Source organism: Hyaena hyaena, unplaced genomic scaffold (genome assembly GCF_003009895.1).
Source record: "Hyaena hyaena isolate Hyena2069 unplaced genomic scaffold, ASM300989v1 scaffold_50, whole genome shotgun sequence".
NCBI classification, from domain to species: domain Eukaryota; kingdom Metazoa; phylum Chordata; class Mammalia; order Carnivora; family Hyaenidae; genus Hyaena; species Hyaena hyaena.
Window position 1 is genome coordinate 1811640 of NW_024080682.1, and position 27469 is coordinate 1839108.

General features: G+C 53.9%; 1 protein-coding gene across 8 annotated transcripts in view; it reads left to right on the top strand.

Annotated features, from left to right (window-relative positions):
- Window positions 1-27469, top strand: part of ACTR3B (actin related protein 3B) — an 80628-nt gene that overhangs the window by 45552 nt on the left and 7607 nt on the right. For all 8 annotated transcript variants that reach the window (XM_039230714.1, XM_039230715.1, XM_039230721.1 and 5 more), the window contains 3 exons: window positions 1869-2012; window positions 4669-4842; window positions 6480-6572. In XM_039230714.1, coding sequence (XP_039086645.1) covers window positions 1869-2012; window positions 4669-4842; window positions 6480-6572 — 411 coding nt within the window. The remainder of the gene's footprint in view (window positions 1-1868; window positions 2013-4668; window positions 4843-6479; window positions 6573-27469) is intronic.

The following is a 27469-nucleotide window of genomic DNA, read 5'->3' on the forward strand; positions in this document are numbered from 1 at the left end:
GAGAGAGAGAGACAGCGTGAGCAGGGGAGGGTCAGAGAGAGAGGGAGTCACAGACTGAAACAGGCTCCAGGCTCTGAGCTGGCAGTCAGCACAGAGCCCGACGCGGGGCTCGAACCCACGAACCGCGAGATCATGACCCGAGCGAAAGTCGGACGCTTAACCAACTACGCCACCCGGGCGCCCCTCTGGTTTTGTATTCTAACTGTATCATAGCGTCCTAGAGTTAGGTTTTACAGATTGATCTCTGCCTAGCATTCTCCCTTGTGGTTGAATACTCGGTGAAGAAAGATTCAATAATTGCACAATGGCCCACCATGTGCTTATGGGATAATTTGCTCGTTTCCTTTCCTGTTGTTGGACATCCAGGTTTTATTTTTTTATTTTTAATTTAATTAAAAAATTTTTTTTCAATTTTTTAAAAATTTATTTCTGAGAGAGAGAGAGTGTGAGCAGGGGAGGGTCAGAGAGAGAGGGAGACACAGAATCCGAAACAGGCTCCAGGTTCTGAGCTGTCAGCACAGAGCCCGACGCGGGGCTCAAACCCACAAACTGTGAGATCATGACCTGAGCCGAAGTCGGACACTTAACCGACTGAGCCACCCAGTGGCTCTAGGTTTTTAATAATAAAGTCTTGAATGCTGTGATGGAGCTGATACTTACCTGATGCCAGTGACTTCATTTTAGAAAATATTACGAGTGACGCATGCAGTATAATAGTTGTGAGTGGTGTGTGTTAGCTAGTATTCTTATGAGTTTAGGTAGATCTTTATGTAATAATTTGTACATAGCTTTTATTTCCACCCTAAGATCTTTTACAAATAACTTGGACTCTGTGGAGAGGCCAATCTTTTCTTCTAGAGCTCAGGTACATCAGAAAAGCCGCGGGTGGAAGTTAGTCACGTGCCCTTGCAGCCTAGTGCTGACTGTGCCCTGCTGGTGACTGCCAGCCCCGATCGCCTGTAAGACGAGGCAGGCGGTCCCTCGTCCCCGTGTCACACGAGCATGCTGGGACGGTGGCAGGAAGCCATCCCCTCTGGCCGCCGGAACCCAGGCAGCGGGCGGATGTCCACGCTCCTCTTCGGGGCGAGGGTGCCCCAGGAAGGCTGGTGAGGGACTGGGGCCTAACTGCACGCTGCGGGCACATGAGCTCTGGGCACTCGACCCCCAGTGACCCGCCGCAGCTCCTCTCCGGCACCGGCGGGCAGGCAGCCGAGCAGAGGGGCCCGCGCCCTGACCGGCGCTGGCCTCCAAGTGCGCGGCCTGGGGGGTAACTCGCCAGAACTACTCCAGCAAGTGCAGCTCTTCGTGCGCAAATGGGGCCGTTTACGGAGCCCAGAGCACATGCCAAAGCCGGTGCCGGGTGCTCGCCTTCCTGTGTTAGGTGCGTTCCCTGCTGTAAACCCCCGAGTTACGGGGCTGAGACGTGGTGACGGACTGCTCCGTGGTCTCTCTGCTGACACACGTGGATCCGGGGTTCGAGTGCGGGTTGTCTAAGGCCCGTGTATGTAACCAAACTGTTGACACTGAAATACAAGTAGGTTTATAGTTGGTTTAATGGTCCACAGGTAAAACTTTTTCCTTTTGTTAGAGGAACATAAGCCAGTTTCCTCTTCTGACAGACAGCATGACTTGCTGGAAATGAGCCGGCGTTTCCTTTCACGTTCCCAACATGACTATCGTTTGGTTGCTTACGGGGGTCTCAGGTTAGAGTCGGGAACTGTGGCTCAGTCGCTGTAACAGACCCCCAGGCCGGGGCTTTGCGCGCAGCGGGGGCTCAGGAGATGCTGTGCCGCGAGGGGGCGGGCACGGGGGCCAGGGCCCTGCCCTAGGGCGCCACTCATCCCGCTCCTCTGCCTCCTCTTCCCTAGGCAGAAGGCTATGTAATTGGAAGCTGCATCAAGCACATCCCGATCGCAGGTAGAGACATTACGTATTTCATCCAGCAGCTGCTAAGGGAGAGGGAGGTGGGGATCCCTCCGGAGCAGTCACTGGAGACCGCAAAGGCCATCAAGGTAAAAACAGATGGGGAATGGGCCTCTTTGCGGGGGGAGGGGGGATGGTGTTTGGATGCTCCCCCTCGCTGCTCCCCCAACCCCCCCGCCCCCTGCCCCCGCTTTCCTTTCTCTCCCCGCGAATGTGGGTCTCTCGTTCTGTTTACCACTTGAGCTACAGGGCAGAAGCCTCAAGGCTTAGCTTTTGCCTCTGAATGTAAATGCCGTGGACGCTCTGGCCGTCAGTGAGAACAGCTTGGTAACTGGCGTTGAGCACAGGCACACGTGGCACAGCATCGTTTAACTGGAGCCTGATTAGACGGAACCCTCAATTAGCTGCGTGTGCCTTCCGCGTCCCTCTCCTGCTTCGTGTCTGGAATGCGGAGCAAACAGCAGCCACGGCGGAGTTAGGAAGTTTGTGAAGTCAGCCAGTGCTCAGACCCCCGTTGGGGGCGGCCGTGTGAGGTCCTTGCCCTGAGAATAACCGTGGAGAGTAAGGCCATTCCAGGGCCCAGAGTCGTTAAAATCTATCTGTATTTTCTAGGCTCTAGTTACCAGGCTGGCGAGGTTATGGAGGTCGGCCTGACGCATCACTTCACCCATATCTCTGTAGGTGGCTGACGGACACTCTTAGAAGGAACTTCCCTAAGTTTCAAAATCAGGACAAATTATTATTTTAGTCAAATACAGGAGATTTTTGGTGATGCAAGGGTAATTACCACATAGATGGAGAGGGAAGCGCTTTGTTGTTTTTGGAGAGGAGTGTAATTGTGAGGTGTGACGGGTAGAGCTGGGGCTCCTGCTGCCTGGCCCCCCAGCTGCCCGGTGTCCTGGGGCCTGGAGCGTCCCGGACTGGGGGCTCTTGGTGCCAGAACAGTACCGCTCGGGGCAAACCTGGGGGCAGAGTTGGCAGAAGTCTTAGAAGACTCTTTTTAGGCTAAAATACTTTCCAAGTCTTTCCCTCTTCCCTTGTCTTTCTTCAGCGAAGGAGATTTGGGTATTTGATCCCTGCTTCCTTGCCATTCCTAGTCTGTTGCTAATGTGAACCCGAATTGAACTTCTTGTCCCTGATGCTCAGGGGTCCCTCTGGTGAGTGTGGGTGTCCCATTTTTAGTAGAGATTGCTGAGTGTGGTGACTGCCTCCCCGGTCCTTGTGGTGGTGTTTGCTTTACTTACCGGCTGTGCGGGGCCAGTTGTGACCCTGAAATGGGAGCGGGCTGTTCAGGTTATGCCCGCGTTCTACTCAGCTGCGGGGGCCCCTCCAGGTGAGCGTGCTGGCTCCGCGTGTGGCTCAGCCTGCTGCCCGCCGCCTGCTCTCTGCTTCTGTAGAGGCAGATCCTGGAAAGGGGTTGGGAGGTACCCCAGTGTTATGGCGCCACCGTGGCCTGGGTCCGGAACTGAGGACGAACTCTGCTGCACTCCCCCAGCGGCACGGGGCGTTTCCGGCATCAGCGAAGCCAGGGAGACGCCCCCGAAACTGACCAGCCTCTGAGAACAGCTTAGTGTCTTCGTCAGCCGCCTGGTGGATTCCGGGTTGTGTGGACTGACTCGGCCTCTCTGTGCCGTCAGGGAGCACAGGGATGCGTAGCGGATCTTGCTGTGAGTCCTGTGATGCTGCTGGGGCATATCGAGGACGGCATTAAAATACGTGTCAGGGACTCTAAGAAACTATTCTTGGTGTCATGAAAACACCTGCAGAGGTCCTTCCAAGGTCTGTGGTGAGCACCAGCTGCGTGCCTGACACAGCGCCCCCGGGCCCTTGCCCACAGGAAGCTTACTTTGAGAAGCTGGCACACAAGTGCCACCTGCTAGTGTGCGGAGGTTAGTTCCGAGGACAGGCAGTCGGCCAGGGAGCCTGGGCGGGCATTACGGATGCTGAGGGCATGACTGCTGTGGCCGCTCCAGCGGGCTGCGGATGCCGGGCTGAAGACCTGAAGACCGCCGGCGGGTCCTCTCTCGCGGCGGCGTCCGGGAGCCCCGTCCTCCTCACCGCCGGCGGGTCCTCTCTTGCGGTGGCATCCGGGAGCCCCGACCTCCTGACCACGTCTGCCTTTTTTTTCCAGCGGCACTTGCCACCACATGACACGCTGGGCCATTGATCTTTATTGTGGCCGTGGTGGACCGTGCCTGTGCAGCTCTCAGCCAGTGCGTGCTGTGGCGGTCAGGGGTCTCTGCCCCACGTGCCTCGGTGCTCGGGAACCGCTTGTCACGGGGCCCGCGACGGTGCCGTGTCACATGGCCCAGCAGGCTAGCAGCCAGAACCTCCTGATCATGGCCGGAGTCAGGATTGGTCTGCTGCACTCCACGTGCGCCTGCTGGTCTGGAGGCCAACGGCCGCGAGTGCCCGGGCCAGGGCCGCGTGGGGGTCTCAGGCGTAAGGGAAGAGGGGCTGGGAGACAGGATGCGTAGTACACGCATTTAGACATTGTTCCAGATAGTATGGCGACAAAATCTGACCGAGTGAGGCTGATCAGTAGCTGGGTTGCAAAGAGAGCAGACTCACATGTCCAGGGTCAGAGCATAGTCATGTCTGTGCTGAGCAGTGACCGAGTGTGAGGCCCCACGGACACCCACGCTGGCGTTCTGCTGTGTGCAGGGCTTGGGCTCCCTGGGTGTTCGTTGTGGGGCAGAGACTGCGCGTTAACGCCTGCTGTTGCCTCTGTGCTCCCGCCTCCAGGAGAAGTACTGTTACATCTGCCCGGACATAGTCAAGGAGTTTGCCAAGTACGACGTGGACCCCCGCAAGTGGGTCAAGCAGTACACGGGTACTAACGCCATCAGCCAGAAGAAGTTCGCTATAGATGTGGGCTACGAAAGGTTCCTGGGGCCTGAGATTTTCTTCCACCCAGAGGTAAGGGGTTTGCTTCTGGAGCGTGCAGAAGTGGGGCGTACGTGGGGTACTGCCACCTCGTGTGCATGGAAGCCAGTGTGTGGTGCAGGCCCGTCCCCGAGGAGTGCCGCTCTGTCTGGGGGGCTGTGGCCCATCCCCGAGGGTCGCTGCTCTGTCTGGGTGCCACTGACCTGTCCCTGAGGGGCGCCGCTCTGTCTGGGGGGCTGCGGCCCATCCCCGAGGGTCGCCGCTCCGTCTGGGTGCCACTGACCTGTCCCTGAGGGGTGCCGCTCTGTCTGGGGTGTTGAGGGCCCATCCCTGAGGGGCGCTGCTCCATGTGGGGTGTCGAGGGCCCATCCCTGAGGGACACCTCTCCGTCTGGGCGGCTGCTTCCCTCTGCCCCTGCACAGACCTCATGGTTACAAAGTCAGTGACTGATTATGCTGTAGGCAGTTGTGAAGAGCAGAGGAGGTAATGGAATGGAAAGCAACCTTGCACTGCTGTGGAAACTAGTTAATCTCAGGGACAGAGTGAAAGTTGGCTCTTTTTAAAAGTGGGGGAACGTGTGACCTTTTCCTCTTTCATGAACATCCTTCCTCATCCCAGGTTTTAACCCAGGACAGTCCATCCTCCGGGTGGTTTAAGCTTCTGTCAGAGGACTGGCCTTGCCCGTAGTTCTGTGGTCCTTAAGGGTTACACGTGTCCTCAGTTTCATTATTGGTCACAAAGGATTATTAGTTTTGCAGGAGCAGTAACTAATGAGGCAGCCTTTTAAGCTTTAAATAAAAGGCATTTTATTCGTATCTTGGTCTATTTTCTTGCCTAATTCATTTTATACCCCCTACGTTACAAACCGCTGCCTGTTTTTAGTTGTGTGTGTGCCTGGTGTGTAGGGAGATGGCACAGATGTGTGAGCTCCTGTAACCAGGCACATCGTGCTCATTCACCCCTGCCTTTGATGATGCTGACTCACAGCAGGCACAAAAGTGCCATGTCCGGTGAGCCGCCCAGCACCCGGGTGTCACCCTTTCCCGAGGCTGCTGTACGTTCAGGCCTTCCTTGATTCTAAAACCCGCGTAAAATGCAGTCTAACTGAATCATTTATGCTTTACCTTACGTAAGTTACAAAATTAAATCTATGGCTGTTCATCAGTAGCTTGCTTGTTACCATTTTGATTGTGTCATTTTAAAGCCACCGTCATCCCATACGTGCCCCTCCCCCATCTTCTAGCCCCCCGCAGTGATCTTGCGTTGACTCTGTTTTTTGTTTTTCGGTTATATCTTGACTGCCTTTTTCATACCATGAATATCCGTAAGTGTTCCTGTGTGCTCATTATGTGTCGCACACTCATGCATATACTTCTGTGGCCTCTTATCAGCACGACACACCGTGCGTTCCTAACGCAGAGCTGGTCTCTGCGTTCACCTTGATCCCTTTCCTTCCCTAAACCCACACGTCTCATCTCTTAAGGGGGCAGATGCCATTGTCACTACACACAGTCACGTGGGATTCATTTGACACCTCGAACATTCCAAAGTGTAGTTTTTAAAGGAATGGTGAATTCCCTATTTGTTAAAGTTACTTTTTGAGAAGAGTATTTCTTTTGTCCTACTAAGAGGAATGTGTAATGTTTCTTTTACATTTATATAAAATCCAGTTTGCCAACCCCGACTTCATGGAGTCCATCTCGGACGTCGTGGATGAAGTGATACAGAGCTGCCCCATCGATGTGCGACGCCCGCTGTACAAGGTAAGAGCCGCTGGGGTAAGGTGCTCTGCCTTCGCCTCAGCAGGCTCTCCGGTGCCAGTCGTGTTATAGGCTTTGCCCGTGACCGGTGTGACAGTAAAATTGTTTCCTTAGAGTGGGGATGACTTAAGTATTGGGAAATACAACTCATTAACCAGAAAGATTTAGTGTAAATATTCTAGTATCTTCTTACCTGGCAAGCTATATTAAATTGGACCGTCTTAACCATATGTACTGACTGGAAGAAACAGAAGAAGAACAGAAGAAAAAAGTGATTCTTCCTGTTTTTTGTGAATTCAAGTGTTCTCCTTTTGTGCATATTTAGGTTTGGTGTCAAATGAGGTGTTGCCAGGAGAAGTTAGAGCCTGAGATGAAACAGTCATAGAGAAAATGCTCATGTAGTATTTTCTTCGAAATTCTGTTTTACAATGAATTTTGAAATTTGAAGTGAGAAAAAGCTAGCCCATGTAATTACAGGATAAGAAAACATTGCTGACAGCCACTGACTGGGAGCAGAAAGTGGTGGTCAGGTGGCCTTCAGTGTTAACTAGCTTCTGCCTGAGTGTGTCACCCGATCAGCTGTCAGCCTAACGCCTCATCCTGCCTTCCTCAGACTCCAGTACTGCACGTGAGTGAGGAGGGAATCAGGCTCAGCACTCATGTGAGTGAGGAGGGAATCAGGCTCAGCACCGCATATGGGAAGGAGGGAGTCAGGCTCAGCACTCATGTGAGCGAGGAGGGAATCAGGCTCACCACTGCACTGAGAGAAGAGGGAATCAGGGTTATCTGAGAGGGCTCATTACTAACTTTTCTTGCATCTGTACAGTGGGATTCTCCAGTCTTTAAGGAGAGTGAGGTAAATCATTGTCAATTCAAACAAAAAGATGTCGACCGTGTGTATTGTTCAGTGAAAAAGGAAGTTATAAAATTTACACGTAGTATTAAGTCATGTAAAATAGTTTACAGTTGCATATAACAAAAGGATTTAAATGAATGTGGCTAGGGATTGCTTTTACTTTCTACTTTTTGTGTTTTAAAATTACTAGAAATTTTATAGTTAATAAATTTTTTTTTAAGTTTGTTTATTTTGAGAAAGAGTGCATAAGTGGAGGAGGGGCAGAGAGAGAGAATCCCAAGCAGGCTCCGTGCTGTTAGTGCAGAGTCTGATGCGGGGCTTGAACTCACGAACCGTGAGATTATGACGTGAACCAAAGTTGGTCACTTAACTGACTGAGTCACCCAGGCGGCCCCACAAACGTTATTTTTATTATTTGGAAAAATTCACTATAGAAACAACTTTTTGTGGGTGAAAACAAATTATAATTCTATTTTTTTTTTTTAATGTTTTATTTCTAGGAGAGAGAGAGAGAGAGACAGCGTGAGCAGGGAAGGGTCAAAGAGAGGGAGTGACAGACTCTGAAACAGGCTCCAGGCTCTGAGCTGGCAGTCAGCACAGAGCCCGATGCGAGGCTCAAACCCACGAACCGCGAGATCATGACCTAAGCGAAAGTCGGACGCTTAACCGACTAAGCCACCCAGGCGCCCCATTATAATTCTATTTTTATTTGTTGCATTTTGTTAACACCTTTCTCCTTTGGTAAAGTGCGCAAGTGAAGGGAAACTGAAGACAGACGGGAGTATTGAGGCTTCATCTTTTTATTGTTGAAACAGCACGCGCGCTCTCCCCACTTGTGACTCTCCCCTCACACCAGCTGTGTCTTCTCGCCCTGAAAGTGAGGAGCAGGGTCCCCTCTTTAGTCTTTGTTGCATCGTAATGGAACTGAACCGTGCAGAGGTTCCGATTGCTCACAATAGGGGGCGACATTTTCCTCCGGACGGTGTAGTTCACATTTGGTGCGTTGATAGGATTCTCGAAGAAGAAACGGGCTCTGGAGAGTGTGTGGACTGAGCCCCAGACGTGGGGGGGAGGCCAAGCGAGAGGTACTTGGGGGAGGTGGAGCAGATCGGTCTCAGGCTCTTTGTTCCTGCTGCATGTGTCTTCCCCCAGGACAGGCTCCGTAACCTCCAGGATTTGAACCGGCGAGGTTGGGCAGGGGTGACTGTGTCTGGTGCTCAGAAAAGATGAGACGGTCTTTCCACATTCACCTGTCCAGGGTCACCTGAAGGAGTCGGCCTCGGCTCTTCCCTCGTAGGGCGCCTGGCCCTCCCTTCCGACCAGTGACGGCACTGGGATGCCAGTTCCAGGCGTGGGAGTTGTGAGTTGCCAACAACGGAGCCATCAGGGGAGGAGGGTTAGACGCGGGAGGAGGAGGGGGGATGGGTGTGGGGGGCTGGGAAGGAGAGGGTCTGCAGAGGTGGCTCGGGTCTCCGTTCTTGCCTCCTCATCACTCGGAGGTCTAGCCTCCAATTCTGTCCGCTTTCTAGACGCTTCCATGTGTCTTCCCTGTAGCCATCAGAGTAGCTACACGTGCGAGGCCCTGCTTATGTTTTGTCTCCTAAATTGAGTGTCACCAGCAGGCACAGGTTGGTCGGGCGTGGTGACACGGAGCGAGTGGGAGGAGATGCTGGCTAGTTCCATGGCTTCAGGGTCCTCTGGTGGGGGAGACTGTGGGGAGAGGCTGCCTTGGTGCTGGTGGCCGTGCACACCTCTCCCTGGGCCACAGGCTGCTAGAGGTGAGTGCTGGGCCTGGTGTCGGCGGGTGGGCGGGTGACTGGATGTGGAGGCCGGGATGCAGTGCAGCTCAGGGAGGGTCAGGACCTGGAGGGGCAGAGAGAGAGAGAATCCCAGGCAGGCTCCGAGCTGTCAGCACAGAGCCCGACGCGGGGCTCGAACTCATAAACCGTGAGATCATGTCCTGAGCCGAAGTCGGACGCCTAAGGGACTGAGCCACCCAGGCACCCCTCCCAACATAGTTCTAAAGTCTCACATTTGTATCAACGCTGTATCGGGAAGTTGGGGAAAGTGATTGAGCTTCTAAATGTGATCTTTTTAAGTGATAGGAAATCTCAGATTTCTCCAGGTGCCCCTGACCTTGTTCAGAAACAACCTGGCACGTCTCCATCTCTGAACAGGTTTCTCTTAAAGAAACCATGTTATTTGCAGACTTTGGATGGTCATCTGATAGACAGCGGCAGCTTCTTCGTGGGATGTGTGTTGAGAGCTGGGTCAAGCGTGTTCCTCACGGCTGTGCCCTGGGGCGGCTGTGCTCTGTCCCCATTCCACAGGCGGACCCGAGGCAGCCGCGGGCCCCAGGCAGCCCCGCTGTGCCCGGTGAGGCCTGTCACGCACAGGGTCTTGGTCTTTCCCTCCTCACACGCGTGTGTTGGGGACGACGACATCCTCCTTTACAGATGAGGAGACTGAGCTCTGAGAGGAGTTGGGGCGCGCGCGGTCACCTAGCTGCTAGGCGGTGCGGTTGGGCTTTGAGTCCCGGCCGTGTCCCACATCTTTGAAAACTCAGGTGTGTTTCACCACGTGACCCTGAAAACTGTGTAAAATGTGGAAGCAGGACAATTCTCCAGAGAGGGAAGCCGTGTCCCCGACCACATCACGCCACCCTTGGGATTGTCGTTCGTCCCCTGTGGTTTTGGGAAGGGTTCAGCTTGGCTGTGCTGATCAGGTCTGTGCTGAGGCCGTCCTGCGCTCCCTCAGCCACATGAGTTTTCTGTGGCCTCTGCTGTGTCATCGCGGCCTCGCAGGTGGCTTAGGATTCAGGTGGGGTCGAGAGGGGGAGGCCCTGTGCCCTGTGGGGAAAAGAGGGACACACATGGGACCGCGTCCCCTGGTCACCTTTGTAAGATCTCAGGGCGACTAGAATATGTCACTGGAAAACTTAACCCTGCATCTCTGCCCGCCCAGGGGACACGTCCGTGTGGGGTGGCAGGCCACGGGCAGCCTGGGGACGCGGCCAGCTGGACTGCCAGGCGCTGGGGCGGGCAGGACGTGAGGCTCCGTGGGCACCGGCACCTCTGCCGCGGCCAACACGAAAGGGACTTGCTTCTGGAACACGGGGCTTGATGGGCACGTTGCAGCTCGGGGTGGAGGCCTGGGGGGCCTGCGGGCACCCGCTGTGGCAGTGCTGCCCCTCACGGGGACTCTCTGCGAAGGGCCAGACAGGAAATACTTGTGGCTTTTCGGGCCATTCGGTCTGTGTTGCGTTTCCTCAGTTTTGCCCAGGCAGCTGTAGGCGATGCGAGAGGAGCGGCCGGAGGTGCTGTGTCCTGGGAGCCGGGCCCATCGCAGGGGTGAGCGGGCCGGGCCCATTGCAGGGGTGAGCCAGCCGGGAGCCCGGCCCCGACGGCGTCCCGTGGGCCTCCTGGGCTGTGTGCTTGCTCCCCGGCGGCCGCTGCTGCCCCAGGAAGCTTGCTGTTTGGCTCCTTCCACTTCCCGGCTGCCCAGCTGGCACTGGCTGCCTCGGTTTCCTCAGCTGCCACCCCTTGTGGGGGCCGTGAAGGGCTGTCCTGGGGCTTCGGGTTCAGATTTCACCCTGTTCTCTGGGTGCTGCTTTCCTGCCCCTCCTCCTCGTAAGCGTGGCCATGGCCTTGCCGTGGACAGGGCCTGCCAGCCCGGCTTCCGTGTTCGGGAAGCGCGCACACGTGTGGGCGTGTAGGGTTACGAACACGATCCTGAAGTCTCTTTCAGTCGGAAGATGCGCTACGAAGACCTGAGCGGAGCACCAGCGGCCTCGCTCCGGGGAGCGGCCGGGTCAGTGTCGGGGCCGCGCGCGTCCGTCCTCTGTCCCTCCTGCCGCCCGGCTGGGGGCTCGCCGCGGCCCCTGCACCTGCCCCGGCCCCAGCAGCGCGGGGAGACCCGTACGGGAGCAGGACATGCGGTCCGGACCACGGAAGTCAGGGCTGGGCAGGAGGTGGCCCGCGTGCGGGCCCTGGAGGACTAGCCGGGGGGTGGGGGCTGCCCTCCAGGGTGCGGGCGCTGGGTTCCCTGCCTCGTGGCCGCCGCGCGCCGTCCCTGAAGACGCCTCAGCCTCATGCGGGCGGCTGTGGGACCCTGGATTCCCGGCGGGACTCTGCGTGCCCTGAGGGTCCGCCCTCGGCTTCAGGGGACGCTGTCCTCCCCTCGCCCAGCTTGCCCCCTGCACTGCCGTCCAGACCAGCCGGGCCAGGACGCCCGCTGTGTACCAGCCCGGCCTCCGTCTCCACTGGCGGCCTCCGGGGAGGAGGAGAGCGGGAAGAGGCGCTTTAGGCTCTGTTGGAAACACTGAGGCGGTGCTGGCCTCCCGTTAGCCCCTTGCTCGGGCCGGTGGACAAGAAAGCAGACTGTGGAAGAATGAGAATAATGGGTGGCTTCGGCAATTTACAGTCTTTAAAAAAACTAAACGGGCGCCTGGGTGGCTTAGTCGGTTAAGCGTCCAACTTTCACTTAGGTTATGATCTCGCGGTTCGTGGGTTCGGGCCCCGCGTCGGGCTCTGTGCTGACTGCCAGCTCAGGGCCTGGAGCCGGTTTCAGTCTGTGTCTCCCTCTCTCTCTGACCCTCCCCTGCTCATGCTGTCTCTCTCTCTCTTTCTCCTAGAAATAAATAAAACAAAAACAAAACAAAAAACTAAACAGCTTTTAGACGAAGGTAGTCATCATCTAATTTTTTATTTCATTCTGGTCCGTAGATTAGAAGGGTAGGTATTTACGTGCCTCCCTTCTCCGTTCAGCTGCTACATCATGGAGGCGGAGGCTGGAGGGGCGCTCGAGTGAGGCCCAGTCCCCCTGGTCCTGTGATTTCCCCAAAGGCCAAGTCGTTACGAGGAGCAGGTGCTTCTGGAAACAAGTTTTCATCCGTGGCCGCCGTGGCCAGCACCTCCAGGGCATTACAGGAGACGCGTGCCTGGGCCCCACCCCCAGCCTGGGCATCTGGATTCTAAAAGCTTCCCAGACGATTCTCATGCTCGGCTAAATTGAGAACCACTGTTCTCTTCTGGAGTAGTCGGTGTTTTGTAACTTTCATGCTTCACTCGAGGGCAAAGCCAATTTGAGTTGCTTTGTAGAGCAACTAAATGTCTTGCGCTTCCGAGTTCTGTGTGTCTGGTGTCCAGGCGCCCACTCACGACCACCCCACGGTCGTTCAGCCAGCGGATGCGGGTGTGGATGGGAGCTGGCTCGTGTCTTCCCGAGCTTCCAAAGGCTGGAGGAATACGGAAGCGATTCCGAGGGGACCACTACAGGCTAAAGGCCATTAAAGTGAGTCGTGCAGATTATGGTGATTGAGAGATGGGCAGATTGCATTTGATGACGGGATCATGAAAGGCTTCAGAAGGTAGTGGTTGAGCCGTCTGAGGGTTTGGCCTGTGGAGATGGGGGGGTGGGTTTCACAGGGAGCAGCGGGAGAGCAGGGCAGGCATTTCGGAAATCTGTTTTGTGGGGCGCTGGGTGGCTCAGTCGGTGAAGCGTCTGACTTCAGCTCAAGTCATGATCTCACGGTCTGTGAGTTTGAGCCCTGTGTTGGGCTTTGCACTGATGGTGTGGAGTCTGCTTGGGATTCTCTTTCTCCCTCTTTCTCTATCCCATACACATGCACGCGTGAGCCTGTGCGCTCGCCTGCTCTTTCTCTCTCTCAAAATAAATAAACTTAAAAAAAGGAAATCTGTTTTGGGTGGATTCTAAGGTGATGCTGAGGGAAGTCAGAAACAAGTGACAAAGTACTGGTAAACGTGCGTTAGCGGTGGGTTGGGGGTTGTTAGGTCTTATTATGCTTGTCAAGCAGGTGCGAGTACATCTTGAAACAATTCAGGGAGTGAGTTTTCTGTAACAAACTGACTTGGGTATATGTATTTTTAATTATGCTGATGCCTTTTAATCAGAGAGGCATGTTGTGGAGTAAATGAATTATATTTATTATGTTCATTCTCCATGTTGAATCCGGTCAGATATCTTTAGTATTTGAGAGAGAGAAAAATACATATTTTAAGGTATTATTTTTTTTCCAACCCTTTTTAAAGTAGGCCTTTTATCCCAATGAAATCCTGATTCAAGGCTGACATGTGGACACACACGAGGCAGCTGCTGTGTTTGGGGCAGGGTGGCTGGCAGAGAAGGTTCCAGAGCTCTGCTGGTTCAGTCCTGACTTAGGCCTCTATCCCCCGTAATGCTCAGCGGTGTCTCCTGCAGACGTGTCCGGAAAAGCACGGTTCTGGTGTCGCTGGGGAGGGACAGCGACGCCCACCCCTGGACTCTTCAGAAACTCACTGCAGCCAGAGGGGGGAGGGCAGGGCAACGCTGAGTGAATGCTCACTGGGCTCTGCCCAGGCCAGGCCTCACCGTGGGCACTGGCGACACGGACCCCATTACGGGTGCAGTGAGCGGTGCAGGCACAGGGGGCGCTCCCTCTGGCGGGGTGCGAGGGTGGCTCCGGGGGTCACATCTGAGCCCGTGTTCTCGGCGCACTTTTCTGTGACGGTGGACACGTCTGTGTGTGTGCCATTTGGTGCAGTTGCAGCTGGTGTGGTGGCTGCTGAGCCCTTGAACATGACAAGGAGCAGCGTTTAGGATCTGTTTACCTAAAACGTAATCATAAACGGCACACGTGGCTAATGGCTGCTCAGACCCGCTCTGTGTCCTAAAGGCTGGAACAGCTTCCTGGTCGGCGGGCCGGGAAGGGTATTCCGGTTGGCGGAAGTAGTCTGTTCGTGGGGCCGGGGGAGAAGGACAGCAGAGCATTTGCGGGTCTGGAAGGCCTTCTGCATCCGGACCTGACACTGGAGGGTGGGGGCCGTGTGCACGGGGCCCGCAAGAGGGGGCGCTGTGGGCGGCTGTGGACCTAACTGGGTTCGGGGGTGGTGTGGTGGGTCTGCCCGGAGGGGGGGCCCTGTGTGGAGTTAGTTTCTCCTAAGGGCATTGAGGGTTTTATGAGGGAGGTGACACAGGCCGGTTCAGGTTTTAGAAGTGCTTGAGTGACACCTGAAGGAATGACTGGGGCCAGGAAGGCTGCGGGCCGGGTAGGAGGGGCTGGGGAAGTGGTGACGGGAACGGGAGAGGCTGGGTTGCGGGGAGAGAGGAGACGGGCTCTGCAGTGTCCGATGATGTTCTGCTAAGGCGGGAAGAGCTCCCGGTTTCTTGCACATCTGGGACGGTCGGGATGTCATTACCAGGGTAGGAAATGCAGGAAGCGGGGCCCATTGAGGAGTCACAGGCAGTTCCAGCTTCCAGTGACTCGGGGTTGGACTGTGGGCTGTGGAGGATCAAGAAGATCTGAGAGTTTCGAGAACCATCAGTGTGGCTGCCACCAAGGGAGCGTGTCAGGTGACAAGACAGGAAGACGGAGTCGAGCCCACAGGAAGATCAGACTGTGAGAGGGGGCAGAGAAGGGGGCCAATGAGGCCATCAGTCAGGGTCTCCCGAGGGACTGTCAATAGGATACACCCCCCTCTGTATCTGTATGTCTGTATCTGTATGTATATGTCTGTCTGGATCTATACCTATCTATTGATCTGTACCTGTCTATAAATATCTATATGCATATATATCTGTGTTTATATCTATATTTATATCTATATGTCTGTATTTATATATCTAAATCTGCATGTATGTATCTACATATATCTATAGCTATATATGTATGTTTATATATATTTATATATATATCTCTCTGTATCTATATATCTATATGTCTCTACATTTCTGTATGTCTAAATTTCTATCTCTGTATCTCTATATCTCTGTTTATATATCTATCTTTATGTCTTTATATATACATCTATCTCTATATTTGTATATAATCTGTATATCTGTTTTTTATATTTCATCTCTATGTTTATTTGTCTATATCTTTATATGTCATGTATATCTCTATATCTCATTTCTATATCTCTATCTCTTTATGTCTGTATCTCTATGTCTATAGCTAGTCATCTATCTAATCTTGCTCTAATTCTCTGTAAGATTTAGTGTAAAGAATTGGCCTGCTATCAGATGGGCATGTCCAGAATCCACAGGGCAGGCCAGCAGGTGGGAAGCCCAGCCAGGAGCTGACCCCGCAGCCTCAGACAGCGTTCCGTCCGCTCCGGCAGCCCTCAGCATTTGCTCTTCAGGCTGGTCGTCATCTGTGTGATGGAGGCCCGTGCATGTTCTCGAGGGCACTTGTCAGGTTAACCGTGTCTGTGAAATACCTTCACAGCAGCACTAGGCTAATGCTGACTAAATCACTGGTGCTGTCGCAAGGCCAGGCTGACCATAAAGTTCACCATCACAGCAGCTTAGAGGGAGGTGAAGAAAGAAGGAAAACTCTGGGGGCACCTGGGTGGCTCAGCCGGTTAGAGCTCAGGTCATGATCTCACGGTTGGTGGGACCGAGCCCCATGTCAGGCTGTGTGCTGACAGTGTGGAGCCTGCTGGGGAGTCTGTCTGTCTGTCTGTCTCTCTCTCTCAAAAAAAAGAAAATTGTGGAAGGCAAGGGAAGACAGCTGTCATCAGCCTTGTCAGGTGACGCCAGTGAAGGTGGAGAGGTGGCCGTCGGGCTCTCTCTTGGAGAAGAGGCTGGGAGGAGTTTGGCAGAGGCCAGATGACAGCACTTGCCGGGAAAAGAGGGGTCATGAGGGAGAGAGGATGTGTAGACACTCTTGGGAGACATTTGTCATTAGCTGTTTCGTCCCCCAGATCAGGCAGCCAACCCCGGGGAGTCACTTGGATTTTCTTGAAGACACGAGTGGGGTGGGGGGTATCCTGCAGCCCACGCTTCAGAAACAGGCTTGGTCAGACTTTGCCGGGATTGCAGTCTCTGGGTTTCGTCTGAGTCAAGGAGCTCTTGTTCCTGAAGAGGGCCAGCCTTTCAGGAGTACAGTGTAGGGGATGTTCCCAGGAGCTTCTGATGGAGTTGTGTTACCTGCGGTGAGTGGCCGGGCGGAGACTCCCCTGGGAGCGTTTTACTTTGTGCTGCAGGAAACCCAGCGAAATGGGGAAGTGGGTGAGAGTTACACGGGATGGTGGGTAGGTGGCAGTGTATGCCTGTCGAACGGGGCTAAAATGAGAATAGAGTTTCTAGCACAGAATCTGCCTAGCAGTACAGGAACGGGACTTTTTGTCACTGTTTTGTTGTTTTTTAAAATGTTTTTTCTTTCTTTTTTTTTTTTAAATGTTTTATTTATTTCTAGGAGAGAGAGAGAGAGACAGCGTGAGCAGGGGAAGGTCAGAGAGAGAGGGAGTCACAGACTGAAACAGGCTCCAGGCTCTGAGCTGGCAGTCAGCACAGAGCCCGACGTGGGGCTCGAATCCATGAACCGCGAGATCATGACCTAAGTGAAAGTTGGACGCTTATCCGACTAAGCCACCCAGGCGCCCCTTAAATGTTTTATTTATTTCTGAGAGACAGACAGAGTGAGCAGGGAAGAGTCAGAGAGGGAGGGAGATACAGAATCCGAAGCAGGCTCCAGGCTCTGAGCTAGCTGTCAGCACAGAGCCCATGAACCGTGAGATCATGACCTGAGCCTAAGTCAGACACTTAACCGACTGAGCCACCCAGGCGCCCCTATTTTGTTATTTTTTAACATTCATTTTTGACAGTGTGAGCGGGGAAGGGGCAGAGAGAGAGGGAGGCTCTGAGCTGTCAGCACAGAGCCCGAAGTGGGGCTCTAACCCACCAACCATGAGATCATGACCTGAGCTGAAGTCGGTCGCTTAACTGATGGAGCCATCCAGGCGCCCCATGATTCTGTCATTGTTGATGCCATATTAGGTGTTAATTACAGGAACTTGCTGGTGATACACACCTTAGTCCTGTATTTCTGACCGAGGCCTCAGGTGGCTGCCCGGTTACGTGTGGTGTTATAATGGCCCGAGCTGCAGAGGTCTTTCCCAGCGAAGGGTCTTTCCCTGTGAAGACAGGGCCTTTCTGTTTGTGGAGGTATTGCATAATGGAGACTTTCATTTGACGTCATGAAACAAACATTTGTGCGGCCATGTAAAGCATTAGTATGATTGCTGAGGGCTCCTGAAAAGCCCAGGCCCCACGGTGAGCTGAAGAAACGATCGTGCTGTCACGCTGAGGGAGAGGCGTGCTGTGCAGATGGGCCTTGCGGCCGTTTAGCAAGTCATGGGCCTGCGTTGTAAATGTGACTTCAGTCTAGAAAGTTTAGACTTTGTGGATGAGCAGAGATGATTATTTCCGACTTAACATGCATTTAGAAAGTTTGAGAAATACCAAAATCTTTGATAGAGAAAATAGAAACCACTTCTCTGTATTCATTGCCTGTTACTTTGACTGCTTTTCGTTTTCATGTCTTTGAAATATACACAAAAACATTATCGTTACAATTTTTTTTTGAGAGAGAGAGAGCACACATGAGTGAGAGGGAGGCAGAGAGAGAAGGAGAGAGAGAATCCCAAGCCCAGAGGTGGGGCTCAGTCCCAAAACCACGAGATCATGACCTGAGCTGAAATCAAGAGTCCGACACTCAGTGAGCCACCGGGCACTCCCAACAACATTTTAATGTGGTGTAATGCTCCCTCCTTTGTCAGTATCCAGCTCTTCTCTTACATTAAGCTTTTGATATTTTTGTGGCTTAGCTCAAGATCTCTTTCTTCCCAGGAAGTAATCTGACAGTCTGGGCAGAGTGTTGCTGGTGACGCTTTCTGGGCAGGCTGGCTCGGGTGGGAGGGGAGCAGGTGCTGCCTGGCGGCAGCGCCCCCTGTGACCCCAGGTCTGGGACTGCGCCTGCATTTCTGGTTGAAATCTCGCGTGGGCCCGCAGGAGGCCCCGACTGGGGAGGTGTCCCCAAAGGAGAGCCGAGCGCCAGGGCTCTGACCCAGGACCCTGACCGACAGTCCCCGTTCTCTGCGATGAGGACCCAAGTGGGCCAGTTTTTCCATTAAACTGCGTTCAAAATGAATCACGCTGAATGTTGGCTCTTGTGTGAAGTTTCACGCTCATGCGTGTAGCTCCAGAGGCAAACTGCCAGGGTCACCATTTGCCTGCGCCGCTTAGGAGCCGCGTGGCTGTATGGTGGTTATTTCCTCTCTGAGCCTCTGCTTGCTCCGGGGCGGGGTGGGCACAGTTAGCATGCCCGTCTCATGGAGAGAGCGCAGTACTTGGTACACAGTACTGAGTTACTATTACTACTTTATCATGTTCTGTGACTCCAGGAGTTTGGAGTCAGATCTGCACCTTACTAGCTGCAGTTTACCTGCTGACTTGGATCCGTAAAACAGGGTAGATAATGGATAAAATAATATCTGCTTCATAATGTTGTGAGGTTTACCCGGGTCTGGTCATAGTGCAGCGTGGTGACCTGCTGAGCACGTTAGCGTCCTTCCTGTTCGTAGCGGGACAGACGGGAATCTGAAGTGATGCAATACCAGTGTCCCTGTGGCTCAAAGGAAATGCTGCACTTTTGTTTCCTTCCAATAAAGTCATGTGAAATATGCATTTTTCTACTTAATCAGTTCAGTTTTGAGGACAGGGAGGAATTCTGTGATTTAGTAAATCAGATTTGATAGGACCTGTAGCAGATTCGTGCACTTTGAGTCTGTCTTCTCTGCCTTAACAAAGACTGTGCGCTGTGGAAGTACAGGGGAGAGAGATTTCCCCTCGGCTGAAGCCGATTCCGTGGGAGTCCGGGGCAGCTCAGAGCCTGTAGCTGGAGGGGCGGTGGTTGAGGCGAGGGGCCGCTCTGAGCGGAGACCCTCAGGCAGGGGTGAGCCGGGTGTTGGTTGAGCAGTACTTCCCGGCAGCTGCTGTGTGCTGGCCACAGCGCTGTGTGCGCCTCAGTTCTCCCGTGCCCCGCACCCCCCCCCCCGCTTCCCGAACGGGGACCCTGGCCCTTCCCCTCTGTGTCTGGCCGCTGCCTTCCGTACTGTCTATCCTCCGAAGACCCCACACTGGGTGCCTGCGGCCACACCGGGTCCTCTTCCATCTGCATGGCCTTCAGGCCCCCCGAGCGAGCACGCCGTCTTGCCCTGCAAACCTGTTCCGCCATAGTTAGTGGCAGCTCCACCCTTTCCGTTAGTTTTTAGGCCAGAAACTTTGGAAATTGGCTTCTTGATTCCTGTTCTCTCGTGCCGCACATTAACCCTGTCATCAGGTTCTGTTGGGTTTGTCCTCAAAACGCTCGTGCAAGCGTCTCTCACCGCCACGTCTGCTGCTGCCTGCTTCCAGCCACTGTCCTTTCTTGCCGGAGCTCTGGTCTCCCTGTGAGCTCCGTGTCAGCGCAGTGGCCTGACCCTGCGAGAAGAACCCTCCAGGGCCTTCCCCGCGCACTCGGGGTCCACGCTGGCCCTGGAAGGGCCCCACGGCCCCACGTGACCTGGCCCGTCAGTTGAGGAGCCTGCCTCACGGCCTCCTGTCTGCCTTGCCTCACTCCGGACTCCGCCTGCCCGTCCGTGCGGTTTCACAGACGCCAAGCACGCTTCTGCCACCGGGCCTGTGCACCTGCTGCCCTCTCTGCCTGGGAGGGTCTCCCAGGTGTCTGCCTGACTCACCCCCTGGTGCCTTCAAGTCCTTACGTGAACGGCCTCTTCTAACGAGACTTCTGAGCAGCCTGCAGAAAGTCCCGGCTCCACCCTGCCCCGTGAGCCCCAAGTCGCACTTCTTGCCTTCGCGTGTCCCGCACAGCACCTACCTCTGCTGCGCCTGTTACTTTACTCCGTGTTATGGCCGGTGTCTTCTCCCTTTTGACCTGTTAGGTTTGGCACTGACCACGCTGGGCTCTCAGCAAACGCTGCTGGGTGAAGGCACAAGAGTGCGTGGAGCTCGGGGAGCTCAGAGGAGGGAAGGGGGTGCCGCTGGCCCCGGAGGGAGGAGGAGCACTGGAGTCCCGCACCGGTCCCGCCACGTAGAGACCGGGAAGGTCACGGAGCCGCAGGGCGGCCGTGGCCCCGCGGAGGCAGGGCGACACTGAGTGAGATCAGGAGGGCCTTGGACGCGTTCCCAAGGAGTTGGGCTTAAGTGAGACCAAATCTAGAATCTTCGTGAAAAAAGCACTTAGAAAGGTAGGCTCAGTGTGGTTAGCTGTTAAGATAAACATTAAGTTCAAAATCGTATTTTAAGAGGTCCCGTCAACTGCTTTACAGACAGCGAGAGCAGTGGTGCACACTGTTGAGTTCGTAACTGTGAAAACATAATTAGGGCACGTTAAGGTGCTTTCTCTGCTGGGTTCTCTGCCGTGAGCCTTCTGTCCACGCTCGTGTGTTATGAGACTCGTCTTCGTGGCTCTGTTTCCTTTCTGCAAGTGAGGGGTTGGTCTTAGGATATTAAATGTTACTGTTTTCGGTGCCCTTAGAAGAACGTCTCCTTACTCTTCCAGGCGGGAATTGGTTAAATCCTTGAGGTGAACGTTGGTGTTTCTGAGGTGCAGAAGCGTTGTAATGGGCGCTGTTGCGTCACTTTGAAATGAGATGGAAAGAATATATTTATTGGTTATTTCACCGATTTCTCTTTTTCTGTCTGTTTTCCTCTCGCTCTGAAAGTGAAAGAAGCATTAAAGCAAACAGACGATGCCTGTAAGCGAGACACGAATGTCAGGATGGCTCTCTGGGCGCCCACTCGGGTTGAAGATCTAAGTTTGGGTGACACTGTACGCTCTCGTAACGCCCGTCAGGAGGCCCGTCCTGTCTGCTCCCGGCCGGCCCCCTGTCACCCCCGCCCCCCACCTGTCATCAGGAGCCCCGCCCGACAGGTGTCCCAGAGCAGAGTGGGTGGTTCGTCAGTAAGAAGGACGTGTGTCACACGGAGGGGCGGTGTGTGGGGGGCCCGGCCGAGGGCCGAGGACGGGCCTTGTCCTGGCTCCTCGTGGCTCCGCGTGGCTTCTCGTGTGACTACTCTGTGGCGTCTTCAGCACAGGTGCGGCTGGAGGCGCAGACGGCCCAGGGGCTGCTGGTGAGGCGAGCTCGGCCTCTCTCTCTGTAGAAAAGAACTTTCCATTCCAGTTGTGCCTGGGGCGAGGGGAAGGGTATATTTTTGTGGTTGAATGTTGAGAAAATTTTTCCTGCATTAAGGAAATACTGAAGTTTTGGTTTCCTGTTTGTAATGTACAGCCTGCTTGGTGACTGTAAGAATTTGTTAGCTCCTGAGGGGCTTGAAAAGGGGTCGGGCCCTCTGGTTCCTGCCGCCCGGGGTGCAGTGGTTTTTCCGCCACCGTTTGTCCTCTGCTGTGAGGAGACGCTGTCGGTGGGCCTTGGTTGGCGTCCCCCTGCCCCCCCCCCCGCCCCCGCAGGACTCCGTTTCCCCTCTGGAGTTGATGTCGATGGGGTGGTGCTCTGCTGTGTGGGGGGCACGTGGCTAGAGGCTCGATGTCCCTCTCGCGGCCTCTCCGGAGCAGGGCTGCCTGGTCGTGGGGAGCCCCGAGTGCAGGATGGCTGGGGGTGCGCTGTGTGACCCAAGAAGTAAGACCCTAAGGAGCCCTGTTCGCGCTTTGTGCAGATGGGTGAGTGGCGGTGCCAGGCCGGGCCCAGTGCGGGGCGCGTGTCTGCTCCATGCTGGGGGGGGCATCCCGTGGGGCCGGCCTGGGAACCCCATCTCTGGAGGGAGGGATGCCGCGTGCGCCCTGGGCTGTGAGCCCTCCCTGCGGGGCTGCTTCTCCCCTCGGGGCCTCAGGATCCTCTTGGGCCGGGCGGTGGGGCGGGTGACGCTGCCGCGGGCCGGGTGCGGGGCTAGAAATTGTTGGATGGGGGAGGGGCCCGTCGGTGACCGCGGGCAGTGCCCAGGTGCCACCTGTGTCAATGCTCCTCGTGACGGAAGACGCCCGTGCCCCGGCGGGCTCCCTCTAATCGCCTTTTCTCATTTTCAGGTTCCCGGGGTTCCCCAGTTTCCTCTGCTTTCGCATTGCAGCTGCTGCTATTTGGGGGCCGAGGAGGCACCCAGAAGCCTGCTGCTTATCGCCGAGTGGGGGTGCTCAGCCTCGGGGCTGGGGGCGCGGGGCCAGAGCGTCCCTTCCTGCAGGGACTCAGCCGCGTCCCACCTCCTGCTCCTGCCTGCGTGTCCCCTGCGTGTCCCCCGCGTGTCTGTCCCCGCTGAGAACCTGTGCCCTGGGGGGCCGTGCGGTGGCCACTGTTCAGGAGCTCAGCGGATGTGGTTACTCCTGGCTGTGGTTCCCGGACCACTTGCTGGAGTCCTTTCCCTCCCTTCCCCCCTTCACCCCCTTCCCCCCTCACCCCAGCGCCGAGGGAAGTGAGCACCCTTCTCTGTCCCCCGTCCACCTTCCATGTTTGCCGAGGAGCCGCCAGTGGCCGCATGGTGTGGACGGATAGTGGTGGTGGAGGCAGGCCTGCCCTGCTCAGTCCCCAGTGTATGTGGGGGGCGGCGACGGTCCCCTCAGGGTCATGAGGGCTCCGTGAGAGAGTACCCACGCCTGGTGCCAGCCCCGTGCTGCCCGTGTGTTACCTTCCTTGATTTCCTTACAGACCTCGTGGGCCCCGTGCTCGTGGGCCCCGTGCTCGTGGGACTTGAGGGATGAGGGGCTAGGAGTCTGGAGAAGACACGTGATTTGCCTTCCGGCCTCAAAGCCAGCAGAGAAGCGCGTGAGCCCCGCGCGGGCTGTCGCTCTGGGCCAGTGCGAGGCGTGGGAAGAGCCGCGCGGCGGGGTCGGCGTGCGGGGAGCGCTGGGTGGGTGATGGGCCCCGGCCGTCCAGGGACAGCGGGGGCTTCACCAGGGGGGCGCTCCCGCTGGGCAGCTCCGTTCTCAGCAGCCTGCTTGCGTCCACACGGGGCCTGTCGAGCCTGGAGGGTAGAGTCCAAGCCCCGGGGAAAGCTGTAGTCGTAGGCTGAGGCGCAGCCTGATAGAATGAGGGTCTAGAAGTGCAGCCGGGCAGAGCGAAGGCTCCGGTGCTGGCCTGCTCAGGGGTGTGCCGGGCTCCGGGACCCAGCGATTCTGTCACGTGTGTGTGCAGCACACGTGTGGCTGTGCCCCTGGTAGCGGTGCCCAGAAGCCTAGGCAGGAGCCGAGCACGAGAGAGAGAGAGGCCAGGGCCCCGGCCCGGGCACGCACGCTTCCCGCTGCGGCGCCTCCATCGTGTGTCTCGGTGCAGGAAGGTGCCAGCTGGTGGGGGGCATCCAGGCGGGGGTCGAGGACGGCAGGTGTGTGTTCAGAGGCGGAGGAACAGGGTGGGCGCTTACGGGCCAGCGGGGTGAGACCAGGGGCTGGTCCTCTGTAAGTCTGTTGAGATTCCTGGCTCAGAATTTCTCACGCCCGAGCACGGCTTGGAGCGCCCTCCTGGGGTGAGGCCCGGGGCCGGGAGCCCGTGCTTCTGCCCTCCACAGCAGCACCTGGGGGTCACACGTTTAATACACTTGGATTTGGCTCCTCGTCTCCTTCCTCACGAGGGCAGAGTCCATTAGGGCAGTGAGGGGTTAGAGACGCAGGCGCCTGCGCGGGGAGGCCCTTCCTCCGGCCTCCACTCCCTGCGTCTCGCTGAGGGGGCTGCCTCTTCAGCAAGTCTCAGTTCACCGGAGCCCCTCCTCAATCACGTGCTGTTGCCCTGTTGTTAAAAATCCAACTTGGGCGGGGGGTGCCTGGGTGGCTCAGTCAGTTAAGCGTCCGACTTCGGCTCAGGTCATGATCTCACAGTTCATGGGTTCGAGCCCCGTGCAGGGCTCTGTGCTGAGAGCTCAGAGCCTGGAGCCTGATTCAGATTGTATATCTCCCTCTCTCCCTGACCCCTCCCCTGTTCACGCTTTCTCTCTCTCTCTCAGAAATAAATAAAACATTAAAAAAATTAAAAAAAATTCAACTCGGGGGCGCCTGGGTGGCTCAGTTGGTTGGGCATCTGGCTTTGGCTCCAGTTATGATCTCACAGTTCATGGGTTCGAGCCCCATGTCGGGCTCTGTGCTGACAGCTTGGAGCCTAGAGCCTGCTTCAGATTCTGTGTCTCCCTCTCTCTCTCTCTGCCCCTCCCCTGCTCATGCTCTGTCTCTGCGCCCCTCTCACCCCACCTCACACTGCGTCTCTCTCTCTCTCAGGAATGAGTGAACATTAAAAAAACTAAAAAAAAAAATCAACTTGGAGACATAGTTTACTTACAATAAAATAAACCCTTTTCAAGTACAGTTTGAAGAGATTTGACAGGTTTACATATCCGTGTAATCACCACAGTTAAGATACAGAACACGACCGTCACCTGTACAAGGTCCCTGTCCTCTCCCCGGCCGTCCCTGTCCCTCAGCTCCAGCGGCTGGAGAGCACTGACCTTTCTGTCACTGCAGATCAGACTGGACTTTCTAGGGATGCGTGTGAGTGGAATCCTACGGCGTGTGCTCTGTTTCTGGCTCCTTTCAGTCGTTCATGCTTTTAAGTTGCAGCTTAACTTGCTCATTCCTTTTTGTCCCAATTAGTGTCTGCTGTATGATACACCACAGCGTGTCCTTCCCCCGCCGATGTCACTTGGGTGGTTTCTAGTTTCTGGCTGCCACAAAACTTCTCTGAACGTCTGGGTACAAGTCTGTGGATATGTTTTCTTCCCTTTGGTAAACACGCAGGAGTGCGACTGCTTTATCATATGATAAGTGTTTGTTTAACTTATTTATTGAGAGAGGGGCGCAAGTGAGCAAGGGGCAGAGAGGGAGGGAGGGAGAGAGAGAGAGAGAGAGAGAGAAGCAGAGCTCACCTGGGCCTCGTGTTTTTACCCAGAGCAGGGCTCCTGTTCACCTGATGTGGGACTTGAACTCATGAACTATGAGATCATGACCTGAGCCAAAGTCAGATGCTTAACCACTGAGCCCCCCAGGCGCCCTGTTTATAAAGACGACCAGACGGTCCCCAAAGTGGTTGTGCTGTTTACACTTCCACCGATGATGTAGAAGAGTTTCATTTGTTCATATCCTAATGTGAACTTGGTGTGTAATGGATTTAATTAGTATGATTCTAGTACAAGTGCTGTCGATTGTCTTTTCATGGACTGGTCACTTGTATGTCTTCTTTTGTGAAATGTGTGAATTTTTTGACTTTTTAAAATTGGTTTATCTTATTGAGTTATAAGAGTTCTTTTTATATTCCAGATACAAGTGCTTTGTCAGGTATGTGTATTGCAAATATTTTTTTCCCAGTCTGTGGCTTGTCCTTTTATTTTCTCAATGGTATTTATTAATTTGATTTGATTTTTTAAAGTAATCTCTACCCCCATGTGGGGCTCAAGCTCACAACCCCGAGATCAGGAGTTGCATGCTCCACTGACTGAGCGGCCACATGCCTTTCTTAGTGGCATCTTTGGAGAACGGAAATTTTTCTTTTTTTTTTTATTTTATTTCTAGGAGAGAGACAGCGCGAGCAGGGGAGGGTCAGAGAGAGAGGGAGGCACAGACTCTGAAAACAGGCTCCAGGCTCTGAGCTGGCAGTCAGCACAGAGCCCGACGCGGGGCTCGAACCCACAAACCGCGAGATCATGACCTAAGCGAAAGTCGGACGCTTAACCGACTAAGCCACCCAGGCGCCCCTGGAAATTTTTCATTTTGTGAAGTCCAGTCCATTTTTATCATGCTTTTTTATGTACTACGAAAGAAATTTTTTGCCTACATCAAAGTCATGAAGATTAAAAAGCCAAATTTTCCTGGAGGTTCTCTGTAGTTCTAGCTCTTACATTTAAGTCTGATCTACTTGAGTTACATGGTGCATGTGAAGTTTGGTGATGAGGAGGCGCCCGTGTCCCCCTGTGGGCGTCAGATTTTCTAGCGTCGTTTCTTGAAAAAGATCATTCCTTCCCTATTGAAGTGCCTTGGCAACGTTGTCTAAAATCACTTGACCACATATATATAGGGCCGTTTTTATTATCCTGTGAGTGAAAAATGGATCTTACATATTATTTCTCTGAAGGCAGCTCAAGATCTTGCAGTGCTTCTAAAGTATTATAATGAACATTCACGTTCATACTCTGGTGAATTATTTTTTAATTAAAAAATCCATTACAGAGATATGACAAATACTTGCAGTAACCCTAGCCCGGGTCCTGGACTGGAGGGATAAAAATGCTATACAGACTATTAATAGGTCAAGTGACAAAATTGGAAGAGGAATAAGAGATTAGGTAAAACTCTTGCATTCACATAAGTTTATGAAGTTGACAGTTATATTCTGGTAACTTAAGAGAATATTCCGGTTTTTAATAGATACAGTCCTAAGGATTTAGGAGTAAAGGACCATGATGTACATCATTTACTCTCAAATGATTGAGAGAGAGAGAGAGAGTGTGTGTGTGTGTGTGTGTGTGTGTGTGTGTAGAATGATTGAGTGCAAATGATAGAGCAGATGTGGTAAAGTGTTAGCAGGTAAATCTGAATAAAGGTGTATTACTTTTTCTACCTTGAAATTACTTATTTCCAAATAATTTTTTTTCAAATAAAAAATTCATTACATCAACTTGTTGAATATTTGCCTTTTCTAAAAAAGCAGGATTATATGTGTTAAAATAGCCATTAACTGATTTTTTTTAAAAAATAAAAAGCTAGGTTACTGTGCTTATCTTGGTTGAAATGTAAATAGATATTTACTTGAAAAATAAATGGCCATTCTAGCTGTAACCTACTAAATTTTTTATGTATTAAATTTTTTTTAATGTGTATTTTTGAGAGAGAGACAGAGACAGAGTATGAGGGGCAGAAAGAGAGGGAGACACAGAATCTGAAGCAGGCTCCAGGCTCTGAGCTGTCAGCACAGAGTCTGATATGGGGCCCGAACCATGTGATCATGACTTGAGCCGAAGTCGGATGCTTAACTAACTGAGCCACCCAGGCGTCCCATACATTTTTAAATGTATTTTATGTGGTGGCATATGTTGTAAATTCTTTCTGTGAAATCCAGCTCTGACTTCTATTGGGTAAACTGGCCTATTTTGAAATTTTCAATGATACTTTCTATTTCCTTATAATATCTTTAAGTATCTAGTTTGATTGATGTGTTATAACATTATTACAGAGCCTTTGTATGTCTTAGTCAGGAAGACAGAATCACTGTTAAGTTCAGGCCTCACTCCAGGGATTTAATGTTAGTCCAACTTTGTTTTACCAAGTATTGTTTTGTAT